Source organism: Myxocyprinus asiaticus, chromosome 14 (assembly GCF_019703515.2).
Source record: "Myxocyprinus asiaticus isolate MX2 ecotype Aquarium Trade chromosome 14, UBuf_Myxa_2, whole genome shotgun sequence".
Classification (NCBI taxonomy): domain Eukaryota; kingdom Metazoa; phylum Chordata; class Actinopteri; order Cypriniformes; family Catostomidae; genus Myxocyprinus; species Myxocyprinus asiaticus.
Genome location: NC_059357.1, coordinates 13,020,394 through 13,039,324, shown reverse-complemented (window position 1 = coordinate 13,039,324; position 18,931 = coordinate 13,020,394). Strand labels below are relative to the sequence as shown.

Below are 18,931 nucleotides of genomic sequence, written 5' to 3'. Positions count from 1 at the left end.
TTTCCAGTGATTTATTTATTTATTTTTTAAGGAAATGTGTAGCAGAATTCCTGCATCTAGTCACGCACATTCCCAGAGTACATCCATGTTGTCAATACTAGTGAACTGTTGTGTACCTCAAACTTATATTCTGTATTTTCTGTAGTCTGACAGCTACATCTTTTTTTTTTTAGCACGTTAAATAATTAAACTCCACCTTGTCTGTTTGTGGGCGTCACCTGCGACGTCCAATCAAGACGCTCTGATTTGGTAAAAACATGATTTTCCAATGAGGGCACCGATTCGTTTAAACAATAGAGCGGTGACGCGCTCACTCCATTGGAATGCCACAACCGGGAAGCACGGAGAATGTGTAGACCAGGTATATTTGTCAGAACTTTACTTGGACATGAGAGTAAGGATCATTTACTACTAGATTATAGTGATTGTTTTTAATAAGATTTTTAATAAACAAGTGATAAAACACACTATAACAGATTTAATACACATGAAACCACTATTCAGTCATACTCAAAGGTATCAAATCATTGCAATAGTAAACTGCGCTAACATAAGTCTATTATATTTACAGGTATAATGTCCCTGAAAATTGTCAATCATTAAAATTCCAATAAATATAAAGGCACATTGGCATCACCTGCTAAAACAGGATGAGATTTACATTCAAACTGGTTGACATACTTCACAGATGTGACAGTGTGACACACTTACATTAGGACACTTTTTTTTTTTTTTGCATGAACCCCTGAATACATTAAATAAATAAACACCAGGAAGCATAACAATGTATTATAATAATACAAATCTTATAAGGCACACAAACACAAAAGAAGAAAATAAAGCACAAAGAGAGAAGATTGTAATAAACAACTATGGAATGTCTATGAACAGTTTGTGAATTTTTAGGTGTGCATTAATTGCATTCTAAAGCTTTCAGAGTATTAAGGCATAATACTGCCAAACTGATTAGATAAGGTTGGATCAGAATGTACAACAGTTATCTTCAACAGCTTCTTATGTAATGCACACAGATGACTTCAAAGTGGCCTCGAATCAAGAATCAGGGAAGATGTCCAAGTGTGCTTTGGGGATATTTTAGTCATCCTCATCATCAAATTTCACGTTTGCATCATCTGCATCCAGCTACAGTAAGACATATCACATATGAAGCCACAACATACACAGAAAACCAGAAATTAAACAATGCAATTACTCTGATATTTCTATATACACTGATCAGCCACAACATTACAACCACCTCCCTAATATTGTGTAGGTCCCCCTTGTGCCACCAAAACAGCACCAACCCACATCTCAGAATAGCATTCTGAGATGCTATTCTTCTCACCACAATTGTACAGAGTGGTTGTCTGAGTTACCGTAGACTTTGTCAGTTCAAACCAGTCTGGCCATTTTCTGTTGACCTCTCATCAAGAAGGCGTTTCCATCCACCGAACTGTTGCTCACTGGATATTTTTTGTTTTTGGCACCATTTGGAGTAAATTCTAGTGATCAGCAATTACAGAAATACTCAAACCAGCCCATCTCCAAATCACTGAGATCACATTTTTTCCCTATTCTGATGGTTGATGTGAATATTATCTGAAGCTCCTGACCCATATCTGCATGATTTTATGCACTGCACTGCTGCTACACGATTGGCTGATTAGATAATCGCATGGATGATTGTTGGTGCCAGATGGGCTGGTTTGAGTATTTCTGTAACTGCTGATCTCCTGGGATTTTCACACTCAAGAGTCTCAGAATGATTTGGTGAATGCTGTTCTGAGATGCGGATTGGCGCTGTTTTGGCGGCACAAGGAGGGCCTCCACAGTATTAGGCAGGTGGTTTTAATGTTGTGGCTGATTGTTGTATGACAGCATGACAAAATTCTAGGGATTAAGTTTTAGAATATTTCTGTCAATTTGTATTAATATTAATAAAGCCAAAACTATCTACAGTATATTTTATTGATATTGTGTATGTGCATACATTTGCTTTGGGTTTGTATTGACTTATTAATAAAAAAAAATAGGTTTGATTAAGCATGTCAATAAACCTCAGAATAAGATAATACAATGTAAGTAAAGCATGAGATATGTAAACATATGTAATTGCTTGGCTTTCTAGTAAGAAATTAGGGCTGGGAAATACATAGAGGAAAGTGCATAGAGGTCTCAGGCCAATAAAAAGAGATACTTACACATTTCATCTCCATCACAGTAAAGACGTAACCACTCATGAACATTCGCAGAGGGATAGTGAGGATTATTACAAAGGGAAGAGCAAGTGAAAATGTACTAGATTTCACTGCCCACAGAATCGCCAAACACATGATCTGAATCAGAGTGTATATGTGCATACGCATAGTCTGCACCTGTAGAGAAACAGAAGGAAAAAGAGATCTATATCTACAGTAGACAGACAGACAAACAGACTACATGGCAAAAATGTGCTAGTTGGACATAAATTTTAAAACAATGGGCATAAATACGGAGTTACTATATTAGCTTTCACTCTTCTGGAAAGCCTTTCCAATAGATGTTAGAACATGGGTGCAGCTATTTTCTCCCATTCAGACACAAGAGCAAAAGACACACATGAGGTCAGGCACTGGTGGTGGTCTATGGAACCTGAATTGCAGATGGCATTCCAATTCATTTCAAAGGTGTTCAGAGGGATTTAGTTCTGGGCTTTGTGCAAGCCAGTCAAGTTCTTCCACAGCAGACTCGATAGCCATTTTAATGGTCACATCCTATGACACTGCCACGTTGAAAGTAACTGAGATCTTTGGTAGGCCCCATTCTGCTGAAATGATTTCATGTCTGTATGCTGGATTTTATGTATCTGCTAGTAATTGGGTGAAGATGAAATAACCAAACTTGTAAACCTTCGGTCATGTAGTGTAAAGGTGTGTTTATAAATGCATAATCTTACCCGAGTGACATATGGAACAGGTGGATGATGCTTTTTGGGCATAATTAGGAGAAGCATACGGTCCCAAAGCTGGATGCCACTCAGTGAAGTGATACCCATATAGAGGAAGATCCCGAACAGGGCTGTCATGGGTATCATCTTCAGGATGGGCTCCATGAGAATGGAGACCCCTGTGGGTAAAGTATTTTTTCTCTTTTTTAATATGTCAATAAAAGGCTTTATTTTTATTAAAATAAAATAAAAAGAAAGGACTTGGAACTCACCAACCATTATGGACACCAAAATTCCGCTGACCCTCTGTTCTAACACCCGTTCAATTTGTGGTTTGGTGCCTTTGGTCATGACAGTCAGGGCATTGGCATGGGTGACAGATCTCACTGTGGCAGCACTGAGCCAGGGGACACCAAAAATAGTTCCAACTCCCCCCAAGAACACCAAAAGGAGCAGATCCAGATGGAAACCAGATCCCTTTAACATTTTTCTCTCAGGCTTACTCACAATCAGCCTGGACAGTAGGAAAAAGTTGGAAGGTTAAAGCAATGGCATGGTTCACCTAAATTATATCAGTGGGGCTCAAAAGACCAGGTCATGTGAAATGCTTCTATTTAGCAGTTTTTTAATTAAACCCTATTACAAATTCTGTTATCAGCATAAAAAGTTTAATTGAAAAATTAACACAATTTTCAGAATTTCATAATGATTGATATGTCCCCCTTCTGCTTTAATGACACAGCAAGCATTCGATCTGGCATGGACTCTGATGATCCATGCTATCATGTGTTTCAATGGAAGCAGATAAATTGGAACTTTCATTCTAAGGAGTTAAAGGGATTGTTCTCCCAAAAATGAAAATTCTCTCATTATTTACTCACCCTTATGCCATCCCAGATGTGTATGACTTTCTTTCATCTGCTGAACACAAAGATTTATAAAAGAATATCCCAGGTCTGCTGGCCAGAACTTTGAAGGTCCAAAACGCAGAAGCGATAAGATAAGTGTGGCTGAGTTAACATATCAATATTTAAGTCCTTTTTTACTATAAATTCTCCTCCCTGCCCAGTAGGTGGTGATATGCACAAAGAATGTGAATCACTAAAAACAAAAGAATTAGAATGTGAAAGTTAAAGTGGAGATTTATATTAATAAATGACCTAAATATTGATCTGTTTTTCACCCACACCGATAATATCGCTTCTGAAGACATGGATTTAACCACTGGAGTCTTATGGATAACTTTTGTGCTGCTTTTATGTGATTTTTGGACTTTCAAAGTTCTGGCCACCATTCACTTGCATTATATGGACCTACAGAGCTAAAATATTCTTCTAAAAATCTTTGTTTGTGTTCAGCAGAAGAAAGTAAGTCATACACATCTGGGATGGCATAAGGGTGAGTAAATGATGAGAGAATTTTTATTTTTGGGTGAACTATTCTTTTCAATATGGTCAATTTCACATCTTTGCTTTAGTTCTTTGTGATTTAATTAGTGACCTAGAAATAGTACAGAATATTATTCTTATTCATTGTAGGTCATAATGTTTCTGTGATTTTAATTTTTTTAAATCCTAAAACTTAATTTATTTCCAGTTAAAATTCAATTGTTAACCCCAGACATTCAATGTGGACTCAGACTTTTGAAACCCACTGTATTTAGTTTCCAAAATCCTTTTATAATTTTATATGTGCCTTGTATGAACTTTCATCTTGCTATTACTTTTCTTTATGTTGGAGATCTTGAGAAGGAGGATTCTATGTGTCTACACCTAGCAATGTTAACAAATTTAAACCTGCTCTGTAATATTCTGAATGTCTTTACGAGTAAGGCTCTCACGTGGTGATCTGGGACTCAAGAAAAATAAGGATGAAGACCAATATGGCAGGAACAATGCAGGCGAACATCATCCAGACAGGGAAAGCCTTCTTCTCACCCATTGGGTTAATGATCCAGCCTCTGGCAGAAATATTGGACACAGTCAGCCCCTTTGGAACCACTAGTTTCTGGGGGGAAAACATTTACCATGAGATGCATGAATCCAACTATATATTATTGTCTAAAGATGTTATAATAGTTAGCATTCAATAAAATTGGAGTTCCTTTATTGTCATTTTATGTTCAAATGACTTGGTACTGTTTAAAGCTAACCTGTGTGTAGGCATCCTTGATGCTGATATCCACAGCGATCATGAAGAAGATGGCAATGGGAACGCCAAAATCTCCAATCATTCGACGGATCTGGTGGAGTATAGCGTTTCAATAACAACAATAATAACATGGCCTCATAAATAAAATATGACCTTGTTTTAAATGTGATACACCATGCAAAAACAGGATATGCATGTCCTAAAGAAGGGTTCCCTTAGGAATTTCCAATTGGGTTTTTGGAATAGTGTTTTTTGTTTTATGAGTGAAATAAGGTCTGTTGTTAACATTATTCAAGAGACTTTCCTGTTTTGTTCTATCACAAAAATTACACACAGCAGATGATTTGTCATTCATGTCATTCATAAAACATATAAAGTTGATACATGCTTGATGAATGAAAAGGAACAAATGTTGTAGTCCTTATGTAGAAACTTGTTAGCATCTTACATTTTCAAAGCACACAGCAGTTTCAAACATTCACCTGGGAGGGATGACAGTGTATAATTTATGTGTGCTTAAAATGTTATTGTATTTTTATTTAATACAATTTTTTTAATTTTTATTTTCACAATACTTAATTTCAGTAGTATTGCTTTGAAAATCATTATTGTATGAAATAACCTCTTGTTGCAGTACTGGCTAAGCAGCCTCAGAGTTCTGAAATAAAAGATGGTACAAGGAACAACCAGGCATACTCACTGGGCCAGGAAGGAAGACTCCAGTTTTAAACCCACGCAGATAGTATGCAATAAAGAAACAGCCAAACATAAGGCACATGGAGAGCAGGGCAGTGTTGGGGTAGGCCCTTTCTACATGTTTATGATGCACTGTAACATTGCCATCAGCATGACTTATATTGACAAGCTTTTTGACAGGGTGGAAGGGGTCCTCTAAGGTAAGATTCAAGTGTTCGTAGTTCAGAATCAAAGGATGTGCTTTGAAAATCTGAGGGATATGAACAAGGAGAACGGGTGAAAAAAATGGAACAGTTTTAGGCCAAATTGCTGTAATTAGTCTTTGGGTGGGTGTATATATGAATGTGGAGGCCTGTATACCCTGATAAGCTTGGCAAAGGTCTCATAGATGAAAATGAGAGAGATCAAGATGGAGAATATCTCTTGGGTGAAGCGTGAGATGAAACGGACAAGGAAGCTCCCCTCCACTGCCATAATCACCACCACAATGACGATCAACCACATTCCCACCCAGACACGACCCACGATGTACTCAAAGCCATAAGACTTGCAGAACTGAATGGGGGAGAGAAAGATTGATTTTGAGAGAAAGACATAAGTGTTTAGGTGGCCAAGAAAGTCTATAATTGGTCTAAATCGAACTCATTGAAGGAATAGCTCACCCAAAAATGAAAATTCTGTCATTATTTACTCACCCTCATTAAAGACCCACAAGTATGCTGTTCTTTTTTTATTTGGACCACAAAAGGAGAAAAGAAGAATCTTCAGTGGTTTTGAGTATTTCAACACAGTAGCTCATAGTGACCATGTGTCGAGCACCAAAAAGGATGAAAAATAATACAATAAAGGCAGTCCATACAAATCATGCGCTATATTCTAAGTCTTCTGAAAAAATACGATAGCTTTGTGTGAGGAACAGACTACAAAGTTAATATTCACTGAAAATCTTGCCCTCCACTATAGCTTTCAAATCTCATATGTCCATATTTCAGTTATGGTACATTTAGACGCATCATGTCAGGTTTGACATGAATGAAAATTTGTCATTCCAGTGAATTTTCTTGAATGAGTTTGGAATGACATGAGGTAATAATAACACAATTTTTGGGGGGTCAACTATTCCTTTAAATCAAATTTCATAATGAAAAAAGCATCACCTGAAAGAAGGCTTCCTCAAACACCATTAACGGACCAGTAAACCCAATGACGAGAACCGGCTGAGCCGCAAACAGACAAAAGATGACACCTTGCACGCAGGTCGCAACCATCATCTCAGAGACCCCAATCATGTTCTCCGTTTTATCCGCTAATACATAGACAGGATCACAGGTCAAATAAACAAGAAAAGTTAATTGTTTCGTTGGATTTTCTTTGGTGCCCATTTGCTGGGAAAGCAAGCTCTCTGTCTCAGCAGAGAGGTGACAAGTATATGTATTTTATCAAGCCTGGGAACTTCTAATTAATAGGGCCTTTCTTTTGAGTTGAATGATTCTCATGATTTGGAACCTGTAAAATGGGCTGACACTGAATCAGTAGTCTCAGAAGGCACGCTAAAGTTTGTTTACTGACCGTCTGATGCATACTGCACACAAGAATGGCAAGCGCTACTTTTGTTTGACAGTTCCAATTTGATTGGCTGCTTTACAAAACATCCAGGGAAAGTGTGTGGGAGTGCTTTTGAGGAAGACCTAATCACTGGATTTGCCAAGGTAGCAACGTAACTAGATTTGTATATTCCCCTTTGTTGTCTGAGTTAAGTATCTGAAATAATGAGTACTTATTACTTTTTGGATGAAAAGTTAATACACATTTGTGTTTTCTGTACACAATTCTATACAACTGACTACTGAAATATGTTTTTTTCACACCAGTCTATTTTTGTGGTATAATCTATTTCAGATAAACCTGTAAAAACTAAAACAAGGCACGTTAAAACAAAATGAACTGTCCAGACAGTCCTTTCCTGTCTAAATGGGTGGTTCTTGGCCAGAATAAGCTGCAATGTGGTCCAGACTTTACGCTGTAGGTCAAAAGTCTGGCTACTTAAGACTACTGATTCAGATGTTTCAGAAAAGTGTGATTAGTTGATTCTTGCAAATAATGTACTCACCAAGCAGTCCTCCAAATGTAATGGCAGGAGAAAGGGCAGCAAAATAGATGAAGATGACAGCAGACAGCACCTGAGGGTCTAAAGCATCTGTGAAGTCGCTAAGGTAATACTTGTAGCGACGCTTTATGTCTTTGATCATCCCACCAAATGGATAGCCGGTACGGGCCAGTGGATCCTCACGTGGCTTCTCAGGTCCAGTTGGTGCTAAAAAAAAAAACCAAATAAACACAATTCACAGTTAATGCCATTCAACAGATAAGTCTAGGATACAGAAATTTGCAGTCTAGATGGTCGAGTAGGACTATATCAATACCGTCATCAATAAATCTAGACAGCATATTGGTAAATCTCTGATACTTTGAACATGCTAACACGCAAAAAAAAAGCTAGACGAAGCACAAAGAATATAACAGAATGCAGGTGTCTCAAGGTGCCAGTGTGAATACTGTTTTAACCTAACAAAGCATCCAAAAAACAAGGCGCTCCTGCGCAAGACGTTGAAAAAACAGAGAGATATTGCACAACTGTCAAAGATGTCTGTCTGGCGCATGCTAAGAAAAACAAAAGATTCTTCTAAAAACCTGCAGACAGATGCAAAAATGTGTTCAGTGTGAACTGCCCCTTATAAATCTAATTTAAAAATAGTTAAATGTGAAATTTGAATGTACAAAAGAATAAATATTTGTTCTAAATAAGGGTTTTGCCCCGTGTTGATGTACTTTCTTTTGAAACAGGAAGTTGGGCATTTTCAATGCGTATGTCTGGTGAAAGTTAATTTGCTTGAATTTGATAGTACACTTCCATTTAGATGACTTCACAGCTAACAGACATGGAATAAAAGCCACAAAACTCCAATTTGGAGTCATGACTTTTGCAAAGGCTGCCAATTTCAATTTAATTGACGTAAAATCTGATCATCTTGTCATTCTATGAAGCCTGACCTTTGCCCCCAACCATAAGTCGGGAGTCGTATGGGCGGACCCTCTCATGCAGCATCTTCTTTTGGAAGTTGATGATGGGCTTAAGCATCGTCTCATCCTGGATTTCTGTTGGCGGGATCACAATGCTGCAGTCCATGAAGACTGCCATGGCATTAGTCAGATCCTTTTCATTTGTGGCCAAGTAAGCTTCCAGAGTGAATACCTAGCATATGCAGAATGGAGGTGTTATGAGGCATCTGCAAAGTCTTTCATCAGACAGGTGGAATCTACTTTTCACTAGATTGTTTACACTGTAACATTTCAGTCCCTATCTAATTTTACTCTCTTTGTTTTTTCTATTTATTTTTATCTGCTCATGTTTACACTCTCTTTTCCCTCCTTACCCAGTCGGCCATCAGCGCTGCCATGGCCCGGCCACTCTCATGGTAGTCCAGACCACTGTGACTGGGGCCCACCAGGAAGAAGACAAAGCGAACTGGAATTGGAGCTTCCAGAACCCCATCCATCACCACTGAATCCTTCAGACGTGCAAATGCTACCACTGGTTTCTGAAGGTTCTCCACCACACCTTAAGAAGAGAGAGAGAGAGAGAGAGAGAGAGAGAGAGAGAGAGAGAGAGAGAGAGAGAGTGAGTGGAAAGAAAAGGATAGAGAGTTAGTGAAAAAACATGATATACTGGATTGTTAACCTGCTGGAAAGCCTAAGTTGGTTTGCTGATCTTAGCTGGTTTTAGCTAGTCTTCAGCTGGTCTAGCTGGTCTCCCAACCTGGCCAAGTTGGTCTTCAGCTGGTCTCCCAGCCTGGCCAAACTGGTCTTCATTTAGTCTCCCAGCCTGGCCAAGTTAGTCTTCAGATGGTCTAGCTGGTTTCCTAGCCAGGCAAAGTTTTCAGCTAGTCTTCCAGCCTAGCCAAGCTGGTCTTTAGCAGGTCTAGCTGGTCTCCCAGCCTTAGCAAGTTGGTCTGTAGCTGGTCTCCAAGCCTAGCCAAGCTGGTCTATCTGGTCTCCCAGCCTGGCAAAGTTGGGCTTCAGCTGGTTTCCCAGTCTGGCCAAACTGGTTTTCACCTGGTCTATCTGGTCTCCCTGCCTGGCCAAGTTGGTCTGCAGCTGGTCTCCAAGTCTGGCCAAGCTGGTCTAGCTGGTTACCCATCCTGCAAAGTTGGGCTTCAGCTGGTCTCCCAGTCTGGCCAAGCTGGTCTATCTGGTCTACCAGCCTAACAGGCTGGTCTTCAGCTGGTTTCCCATTCTGTTCAAGCTGGTCTTTAGCTGGTCTAGCTGGTCTCCCAGCCTTGGCAAGTTGGTCTGTAGCTGGTCTCCCAGTCTGGCCAAGCTGGTCTTCACCTGGTCTATCTGGTCTCCCAGCCTGACCAAGCTGGTCTGCAGCTGGTCTCCCATTCTGTTCAAGCTGGTCTTTAGCTGGTTTAGCTGGTCTCCCAGCCTGGCCAAGTTGGTCTTCAGCTGGTCTCTAAGTCTGGCTAAGCTAGTCTATCTGGTTTCCCAGCGTGGCCAAGCTGGTCTTCAGCTGGTTTCCCAGTCTGGTCAAGCTCGTCTTCAGCTGGTCTAGCTGGTTTAGCTGGTTTCCCAGCCTGGCCAAGTTGGTCTTCAGCTGGTCTCTAAGTCTGGCTAAGCTAGTCTATCTGGTTTTCCAGCGTGGCCAAGCTGGTATTCAGCTGGTTTCCCAGTCTGGTCAAGCTGTTCTTCAACTGATCTAGCTGGTCTAGCTGGTCACCCAGCCTGGCCAAGTTGGTCTTCAGCTGGTACCAGTCTGGCTAAGCTAGTCTATCTGGTCTCCCAGCCTGGCCAAGGTGGTCTTCAGTTGTTTTCCCAGTCTGGCCAAGCTGGTCTTCAGCTGGTCTAGCTGGTCTCGCAGCCTGGCCAAGTTGGTCTTCAGCCGGTCTCAGTCTGGGTTAGCTAGTCTGTCTGGTTTCACAGCCTGACCAAGCTGGTCTATATGGTTTCCCTGCCTGACCAAGCTAGTCTTCAGCTGGTTTCCCAGCCTGGCCAAGTTGTAAAAGTTTCCCAATCTGGTCAAGCTGGTGTTCAGCTGATTTAACTGCTAGGCCAGCTGGTTTCCTAGCCTGACCATCTTAGACATGTCCCAAATCCCTCTGAAACCAGCAAACTAGACCAACCTGATCATGTTGAAAGACCTGCCAAGACCAGCGAATCATCTAAGGCTGGTTTAAACTTTTTTCAGCAGGAAAATTAAACGCTATTATCTGAATAACTGAATAACAAATAAATGTGCTCTCACCTGATAAAACAACAGAGGCCTCCACACGATCAACCATGTCTCGCTGAGGAAAAGAACAGACATAAGGTCAATAGAGACTAGAAGCATCATACTAATTTAAAAGGTCGGTTCACACCAAGTCTGAATTTTAAAACAAAACAATGGGTCTCTATGATCTACTTCACAATGAGTCTGAAACTGAACAGTATTGAACTGAAATGATCCATCATTTGTTTATTTGGAGGCTAGGTTAATATTTTATTGTTCGTATTCCAAACACTTCAAAGGCTCAGGCCACATCCCCACTAACACGTTTTTCATTGAAAGCGCATTGTTTTTACTACATTTACGCCTCTCATCCACACTGGAATGGTGTTTTTCCTCCACCGAAAACTACTAATGTACTAATGTGGACATGCCCTCAGACTCTGTGTAAAGTCTATAGTCTAAAACTGTAAGGACATTGATGGATGGATGGATGGATGAAGGGATGGATGGATGGAGGTATGGATGGATGGATACCTGTTTGGTGACTGAGAATGTTTGCATCTCTATGTCTCCTGAACCAGGGGACGAAGTGGGCTCTAACTGACTGTGAAGCAGAACAAAGATGAGTCATACAGCTTTTAACAGACCTTTGTGACTTACATCCACCAATTTCTAAGGAACTACAGAAATATATCCTCAGAACATTTATATTGACATTGATAAAAATAGCAGAAAAATAATAGTCCACAGTAAATAATGATGGTCAACCAAGACATGTGTCCTACGTGCGCTTCCGTTGCAGTATGGCCACAAGAGTATCGCGGTCAGTGGGCCGGATCTCTTTTTTTAGCAGAAGTTGTTCCACCATCTTCTGAACAATGCTTGATAGGCTGCTGTCATCAACATCCAACAGCACCGCTCCTTGTAACAGTCACCATGAAGAACATGTTGAACCAGTGTGAATATTAGTTGGTAACCATTAGGTCTCCTAAAACCTTTTTATTGTTATATTATCCTCTGCTTCACATGTTCATTTTGGCAGTTTATAATTTTCTCTCATTATTCATTGTTACAAGGCCAAAATGTTCATGCCAAATCATTAAGAGAGCCTTGGATTGCCTGATGTGTTTTTCTGGATCCATTCATTAAATTTGACTAAACTAAAATAAAATTATTATTATTTTATTTTTTTTTTTTTTTTTTTTTGTAGAGTAGAGACAGTAAATCAAATGCAGAGAGAAAGGTACAGAATGGGAACATGACTCAGACCAGACTTAAACCTGAATCTCCCATGAGCACCACAAATCAATATGTCAGCGTACTCACTCTGACTACAAAGCCACTGCTCCAACATATGGGCTGCTGTCGAACATGTTACTTTGTCGAAGCCATGGTCAAGTTGTTTATGCACAAGCTCTGTTTATGGCACATAAATTACAATTTCCTCTTTAAAAAAGCAGAAAATTTCACCCTGTGTCTCACCTGTGCTCATGATCTTGCGGAGTTGAATGAGGCTTTTAAATGTGAGATAGGAAATATGGGAGGCGCCCCATTGTCCTGTAGCAGGGCTGAAATTCTCCTCATATCCCACCCAGCGTCCCATTTCCTGCCATACCTCCCCCCGAAGCTCGTTCAACTCCACGTACGCCTGATGTGGACAAACATAATTTTTGTTAAAGGGACAGTTCACCCAAAAATAAAAATTCTCTCATAAATTTACTCAACCTCATTCCATCCCAGATGTGTATGACCTTCTTTCTTCTGCAGAAAACAAAGATTTTTAAAAGAATACTTCAGCTCTGTAGGTCCATACAATGTAAATGAATGGTGACCAGACCTTTCAATACGACTCTATTGGTTTAATCAATGTCTTCTGAACCGAGATGATAGGTGTTGGTGAGAAACAGATCAATAATTCAAACCTTTTTTACTATAAATCTCTACTTTCACTTTTCGTGAAGGTGGAAATTTATAGTAAAAAAAAAGGATTTCAATATTGATCTGTTTCTCGTCCACATGAAGACATAGATTTAACCACTTGAGTCATATGGATTACTTTTATGCTGCCTTTGTATGCTCATTTACTTGCATTGTATGGACCTACAGAGCTGAGATATTCTACTAAAAATCTTTGTTTGTGTTCTGCAGATGAAAGAAAGTCATACACATCTGGGATGGCATGAGGGTAAGTAAATGATGTGAGAATTTACATTTCTGGTTGAACTTTCCCTTTAAGGGTTTTTATAAAGTAGGGCACTCTGTGTTTTCTGAGTTTGATTGACTGAATGAATAAAGTAATATATCGCATCTTTACAAACAAACCCCTCTATCTAATCTTTATAAAGAAGTAATAGATAGGGTTGACCACTCTTTGTTTTTTGTGTGTGAATGAATAAAATGAATGAAGTAATGGTGTCTTTATAAACAAATCCCCTATCTAATCTTTAAAAAGAAGAAATAGATAGACTGTGTTTCCTTGAGTGTGTATGAATGAATGAAAGAATGAAAGAATGAATGAATGAATGAATGGATGGATGAATGACCTCTGCATCTCCCCTCTTGATGGCATTGGTGTTGGTATTTCGAGCAGCTGAAATGGGAAAGTGGAGCAACTGGCTTGTGAGATATTGATAGAGGTGTGAAGAAGGATGAATACATGTTTGTATTTTTAATGATTATGTATGTGCTTGCATGTGTATGGTAAACACACCCTCCAAGTCTCTGGTGAAAGTGAAAGTCTGATGCTGCTCCTCTTCCTGTTGCCTCATCTGCTCCAAATCATAGCTGCCTTTGTGTTCCGCAAGCCTACAGAGGGCGACAGAGAACACACACTAAAACACAGCAGAGAAAAGACGCAGCGGTCCCAGATCAACACACTCACCAGATCTTATGCACCATAGGCCAGACTGATCTCCATCCTCTTACAAAGCGACTCAAGCCAACCCTGATACAAGAAACAAAAACCTCACGCTGCCCTGAATCTTAGCCACGAGGGGGTGACATTTTATAGCTTTACTTTCTGTAACCTAACTTGATTGTGTTTAATAATCCAGACTGTTATTTATTCTGAGACAGAAGAGGGCACAATTGAACATTCATCACCACCCCAACTCCAAATAAGAATTTCTGATCAACACATTTTTTCTCTCAGATTTATAGAGGACAATAGCATCTTTTGTGGGGTTGGGCTTCTCTCAAAAGTAATTTATGAATAAATAAATAAATAAATAAATAAATACTATCTGACTGATAACTAACCAGTAAACTAGACTTTTGTTGAAAAACTTTGGTCCAGTCAGTTCTTAAGATTTTTTCAAGTCTAATGTATTAGTGGCATTTTGAAACGTCCAGGAGGTTCTTAAAGGGTTAGTTCACCCAAAAATTCCAATTCCCTCATCATTTACTGTACTCACCATCATGCCAACCCAGATGTGTATGACTCTCTTTCTTCTGCTGAAAACAAATGAAGATTTTTAGAAGAATATCTCAACCTTGAAGGTCCATACAATGCAAATGAATGGTATCGATAACTTTAAAGCTCCAAAAAGCACATAATGGCAGCATAAAAGTAATCCGTATGACTCCAGTGGTTAAATTCATATCTTTAAAAGCAATATGATAGGTGGGGGTGAGAAAAAGATAAATATTTAAGTCTTTTTTTCTATAAATCTCCACTTTCACTTCCACATTCTTTTGTTTTTGGTGATTCACATTCTTCGTGCATATCACCACCTACTGGGCAGGGAGAAGAATTTAAAGTAAAAAAAATACTTAAATATTTAACTGTTTCTCACCCACACCTATCATATCATTTCTGAAGATATAGATTTAACCACTGCAGTCTTGTGGATAACTTTTATGCTGCCTTTATGTGCTTTTTGGACATTTAAATTTCTGGCCACCATTCACTTGCATTTTATGGACCACCAGAGCTGAAATATTTTTCTAAAAATCTTCGTTTGCGTTCTGCAGAAGAAAGAAAGTCATTCACATCTGGGATGGCATGAGGGTGAGTAAATGATAAAGATAATTTAAATTTTTGTTGAACTATCCCTTTAAGGGTGAATCTCAAAAAACCTGTCAAAACATATCTAGGTCATATATCACCCCAAACCTTTATAAAGAAATAAGAAATTGCATTTTGCTCAAATCTTATTATTATAATGCGGGGGCGGGGGGGGGGGGGGGGGGGGGTGATGTCCAGGTGCATTAAGGTAATGAGAAATGTGTTGGAAAATGTGCTTAATTTTAATGAAAAGAATGTCAAGGTGCACATTGAAAAAATTTTAATAGGCTTAATTTTCTTAATGTAAATATAATTTCTTATTGTTTTTCGGGAAATAATGGACAAGTTTTTGAGAGATTCACCCTTAAATCGTAGCTGTGGCTGTTTAAGAGAACCAGATGCAATTTTATATGCGTATGATACTCACATACTGAATGGAGAGGGTGGAGGTGACTCGCTGTCCTCATAGGACATGTCATTGTCCTAAAAAGAGATAGACATATACTCTTTTTACTCCATGGGTTATGTCATGCCTAAATCTAATGGTCCATTATACATCAACTGCTCTATTTGATATGAGGAGTTCTCCTCACCCCTTCAAATGATACAACAGCTTCCATCATCTGAGCTGTCTTCTCTCTGTCCCAGAAGTTTCAGAAAATCTTATACATAACCTTTATTTACAGATGAGAGACAAGAAGGAAAGTGAGAGAAACAAAATCACACAGCTAAACACTGTATATAAGCACTTTACACTTGATTACAGTGTCACCATAGATAACACAGAGAATGAATTTCAACTGTACTTTTTAGTTTTACGAGAAGGCCTATACTCATGCCAATCTTTCCAATTTTATTTTCAGAATGATTTTGCAAAATAATTACAGTATATATTTAATAGCATATATAAATACAATACAATATTTTATGCAAATATATACTTTTCGTGATCTACTGGCTTTTGGTCAGAAGTGCCTAATTATTTTTTGTATATTTCAGGGGCTCAAAACCGAGACGCACCCTAAACTGTCACAAGGGCGTGTAAGACAGTCAACGCAGACAATTATCAGAATACTGAATGTAACGATAAGGACTATTCTGCTCTCACTGACCTCAGTGACAAAGGCTGATAGAGAAGATCAGAAAAGTTTGGTGAAGTCTTGACGTTGCCTTTCAGCAGCAGTTCAAACAAAACACCCTTTCAAGAGACCTTTACAACTACTTAGAAGTCAGATGATAAACCCAAATGTGTTCTTCATAATTATTTATTTTTATATTTTTATAATGGATTTAGGTATTATAGAAAGATATGTGTGCTCTTATGGTTTACTTTGTGACTTTTACTGAAAACTACTATGGAATATAAAACTTGTACTTGTTTTTAAAAGTTGTTCAACTCTACATTAATTTGCCACAGGCTGGTTCAATCTGCTTTGGGATTTGTGCTAATAACTGAGAGCAGTGACATATGCATTACAGGAAGAAAATAACAAATTTCTGGAAAATGATTATAGTAACATTTGGTAATTAGTGTAATTGTATGGTTTAATTAGGTTGATTTCCAAGCCTATACACAGCAAATACATTGGAACAACTTCAACATTTAATGTCCAAAAGTCTCCTTAAAGGCATAGTTCACCCAAAAATGAAAATGCTGTCATATTTTATTCCCCCTCTTGTTGTTCCAAACATCATAACTTCACTGGAACACAAATGGAGATGTTAGGCAGAATGTTAGCCTCAGTCACATTTTACTTACATTACATCTTTTTTCTATACAATTAAAATTAATGGTGACTGAGGCTACTGTAACATTCTACCTAACATCCTTTTGTGTTCTATAGAAGAAAGAAAGTCATACAGGTTTTGAACAACATGAGGGTGAGTAAATGATGAAAGAACTTTCATTTTGGGGTGAACTATTCCTTTAACAAAAAACAAAATGTTCCCGATTGGACCACTTTTACAGATAGATAAATTACATACAGTTTTAATCTCGGTTTTCAGTTACTCGGTTTTCATACACTCAATTCAATAACACAAATTCGCTCAACAAGGCTTAATTAAACTGCATAATTACAGAGAAATTTTGTAAAGCTCTAAAATGCATGCTAAATTAAAATAATTTCTTTGACTAATCTTTTAGAATTAGTCAAAAGTATTTACAAGACAAACCTGTTCACCTGCTTACATGACCTACAGTTTAAAGCTGAAACCCAGTTTTGCAGCTATTTTCATTAAGACACAGCATTTTGAGAAATTTACTGAAAAATTACTGTAGCAACAAAACTACAGGTATAAAACTCATTTCCTTCTTGTAACACTTGGAAAATTACTCTGAATGAATTACTTTTATGAGTGGCAATGGTTAGAAGTTCTGCTCTTACAGGAAATTACCTTTAGCAGGTGTCCCCCTGTCCACTACAGATCAATCGCACCCACTTGTAAGTTGGTCCACCCAAACAATCTCATAAACACTAAGTCTGACTGTCCAAAAGAGTGGGACACACACTTACCTGAGCCCAGGTGTTCCTGGCGGGTAACTGTGCTTAGTTTCCCTGTCTACACTTTGAGCGCCCAACTTGAGACTGACCTCAGACCGATTCAAAAGGCATGGGTGGGGGGGTGGAGGGGTAATGGAAAAAGAGGGAAATATGTAAAGTCACGTAATGTGAGGCAACCCGAAATGCAATGCACTGAGCACCCAGGGGTGGGAGGGGGTGATAAGACCCCAATAATCAGACAAACAGCTTTATCAATGGGGGCCACATTAGAGCAGGAATACCCCAACCCTAATACCACTCCCAAAAAACAGCTAGTCTGAACCAGGTCAGAGTTTGGACACAGAAAAAGAGAGAGAAAGAGTAAAAACTCTGGCTTGCAGCATTGCTGGTCACCATATGTTGTGTTTTCAATGCTGGTCCCCAATATGGGATGCTAGTATACTGGTGCTCCCTCCAGGCTTCTTAACTAGCCTAACCAACAAGACCTCCTTTGTCAACAAGCTTTACAAGAAAGACCATACTGGACAATCAGCTTCACTAGTTTTGAATGGCTGTGCTGTTTCTCCAGCAAGAACAGCACAAAACCAGCACTAACCAGCATTAACCAGTCTGGACCTAAGAGTTTAAGCTGGTCTTTTCAAAAAGTTTCTCCCTGGCATTTGAGGCTTACAGTTTAGCAAGTGTTGTATATTCTCAGTTAACAGTCCTGGTATGTGGTAGGTTCTGTGTATGGGTGTTTATTTAACTTCGGGCAATTTCCTGTGTCAGGGGTTGATTTTGATGAAAACTAGCAGATTTCAACTTTTTTCTTTTTGCTATATGAAGGTCACATTAAAACATACTTTGAACATTTTTACCAGGCCTTCAGCATTTATTTTTGGTAATTTTAAAATGCCTTTTTTGTATAGAGTTTACTGCCTTGTCCCAGACTCAGATTACCATAATAAACTATGAAAATCCAGTACAAAAATACAAATTATGCCATGTTTAAAATTATGATAATCTAAACAAAGAGTAAAATAAACATAAACCATTTCTATATTTATTGTGGAACAAGGGGTCTATCATTTTTATTTATTTATTTATTATTATTATGATTGTCCCACAAAACCAAACATTTTGCCTGCAAGTTATTTTTTTTTTTTGTTGTGTTTTTTTAAATAACTGTAATTGTTAACCAGGTGAACAAAAGTATCAGTTTAAAGATGAAATTTTAGACATGATATTTGGAGAAAAAAAAAAAGGTAAATATCATTGGTGAGCAGAGTACTTTTTATTGGGCGTCATTTCCAATGTAGCAATAATTTTACCAAATTATTTTACCAATTAAGTGTGAAAATATTATTTAATTGTGTGTATTTAGGTTACATAAAATG

At 38.5% G+C, this 18,931-nt stretch overlaps 1 protein-coding gene across 3 annotated transcripts; it reads right to left on the bottom strand.

Moving 5' to 3' along the window:
• Positions 1-425: 425 nt before the first annotated feature.
• Positions 426-17,692, bottom strand: LOC127451921 (band 3 anion exchange protein-like). Of its 3 annotated transcripts, none has more exons than XM_051716986.1 (21): positions 17,568-17,692; positions 15,645-15,725; positions 15,479-15,534; positions 13,756-13,850; positions 13,589-13,635; positions 12,528-12,693; positions 11,831-11,966; positions 11,580-11,649; positions 11,079-11,121; positions 9,211-9,395; positions 8,828-9,029; positions 7,887-8,090; positions 6,934-7,082; positions 6,137-6,331; positions 5,781-6,026; positions 5,082-5,171; positions 4,770-4,936; positions 3,202-3,443; positions 2,939-3,108; positions 2,205-2,378; positions 426-1,143 (listed from the first exon to the last, which is right to left on the bottom strand). In XM_051716986.1, the coding sequence occupies exons 2-21, from the start codon at positions 15,672-15,674 to the stop codon at positions 1,096-1,098; spliced, it is 2,715 nt and encodes a 904-aa protein (XP_051572946.1). In that variant the 5' UTR covers positions 15,675-15,725; positions 17,568-17,692; the 3' UTR covers positions 426-1,095. The 3 variants fall into 3 exon arrangements, with proteins under 3 accessions (XP_051572946.1, XP_051572947.1, XP_051572948.1); XM_051716987.1 differs by lacking the exon at positions 17,568-17,692 and adding an exon at positions 17,449-17,515; XM_051716988.1 differs by lacking the exons at positions 15,479-15,534; positions 15,645-15,725; positions 17,568-17,692 and adding an exon at positions 13,927-14,284.
• Positions 17,693-18,931: the final 1,239 nt, after the last annotated feature.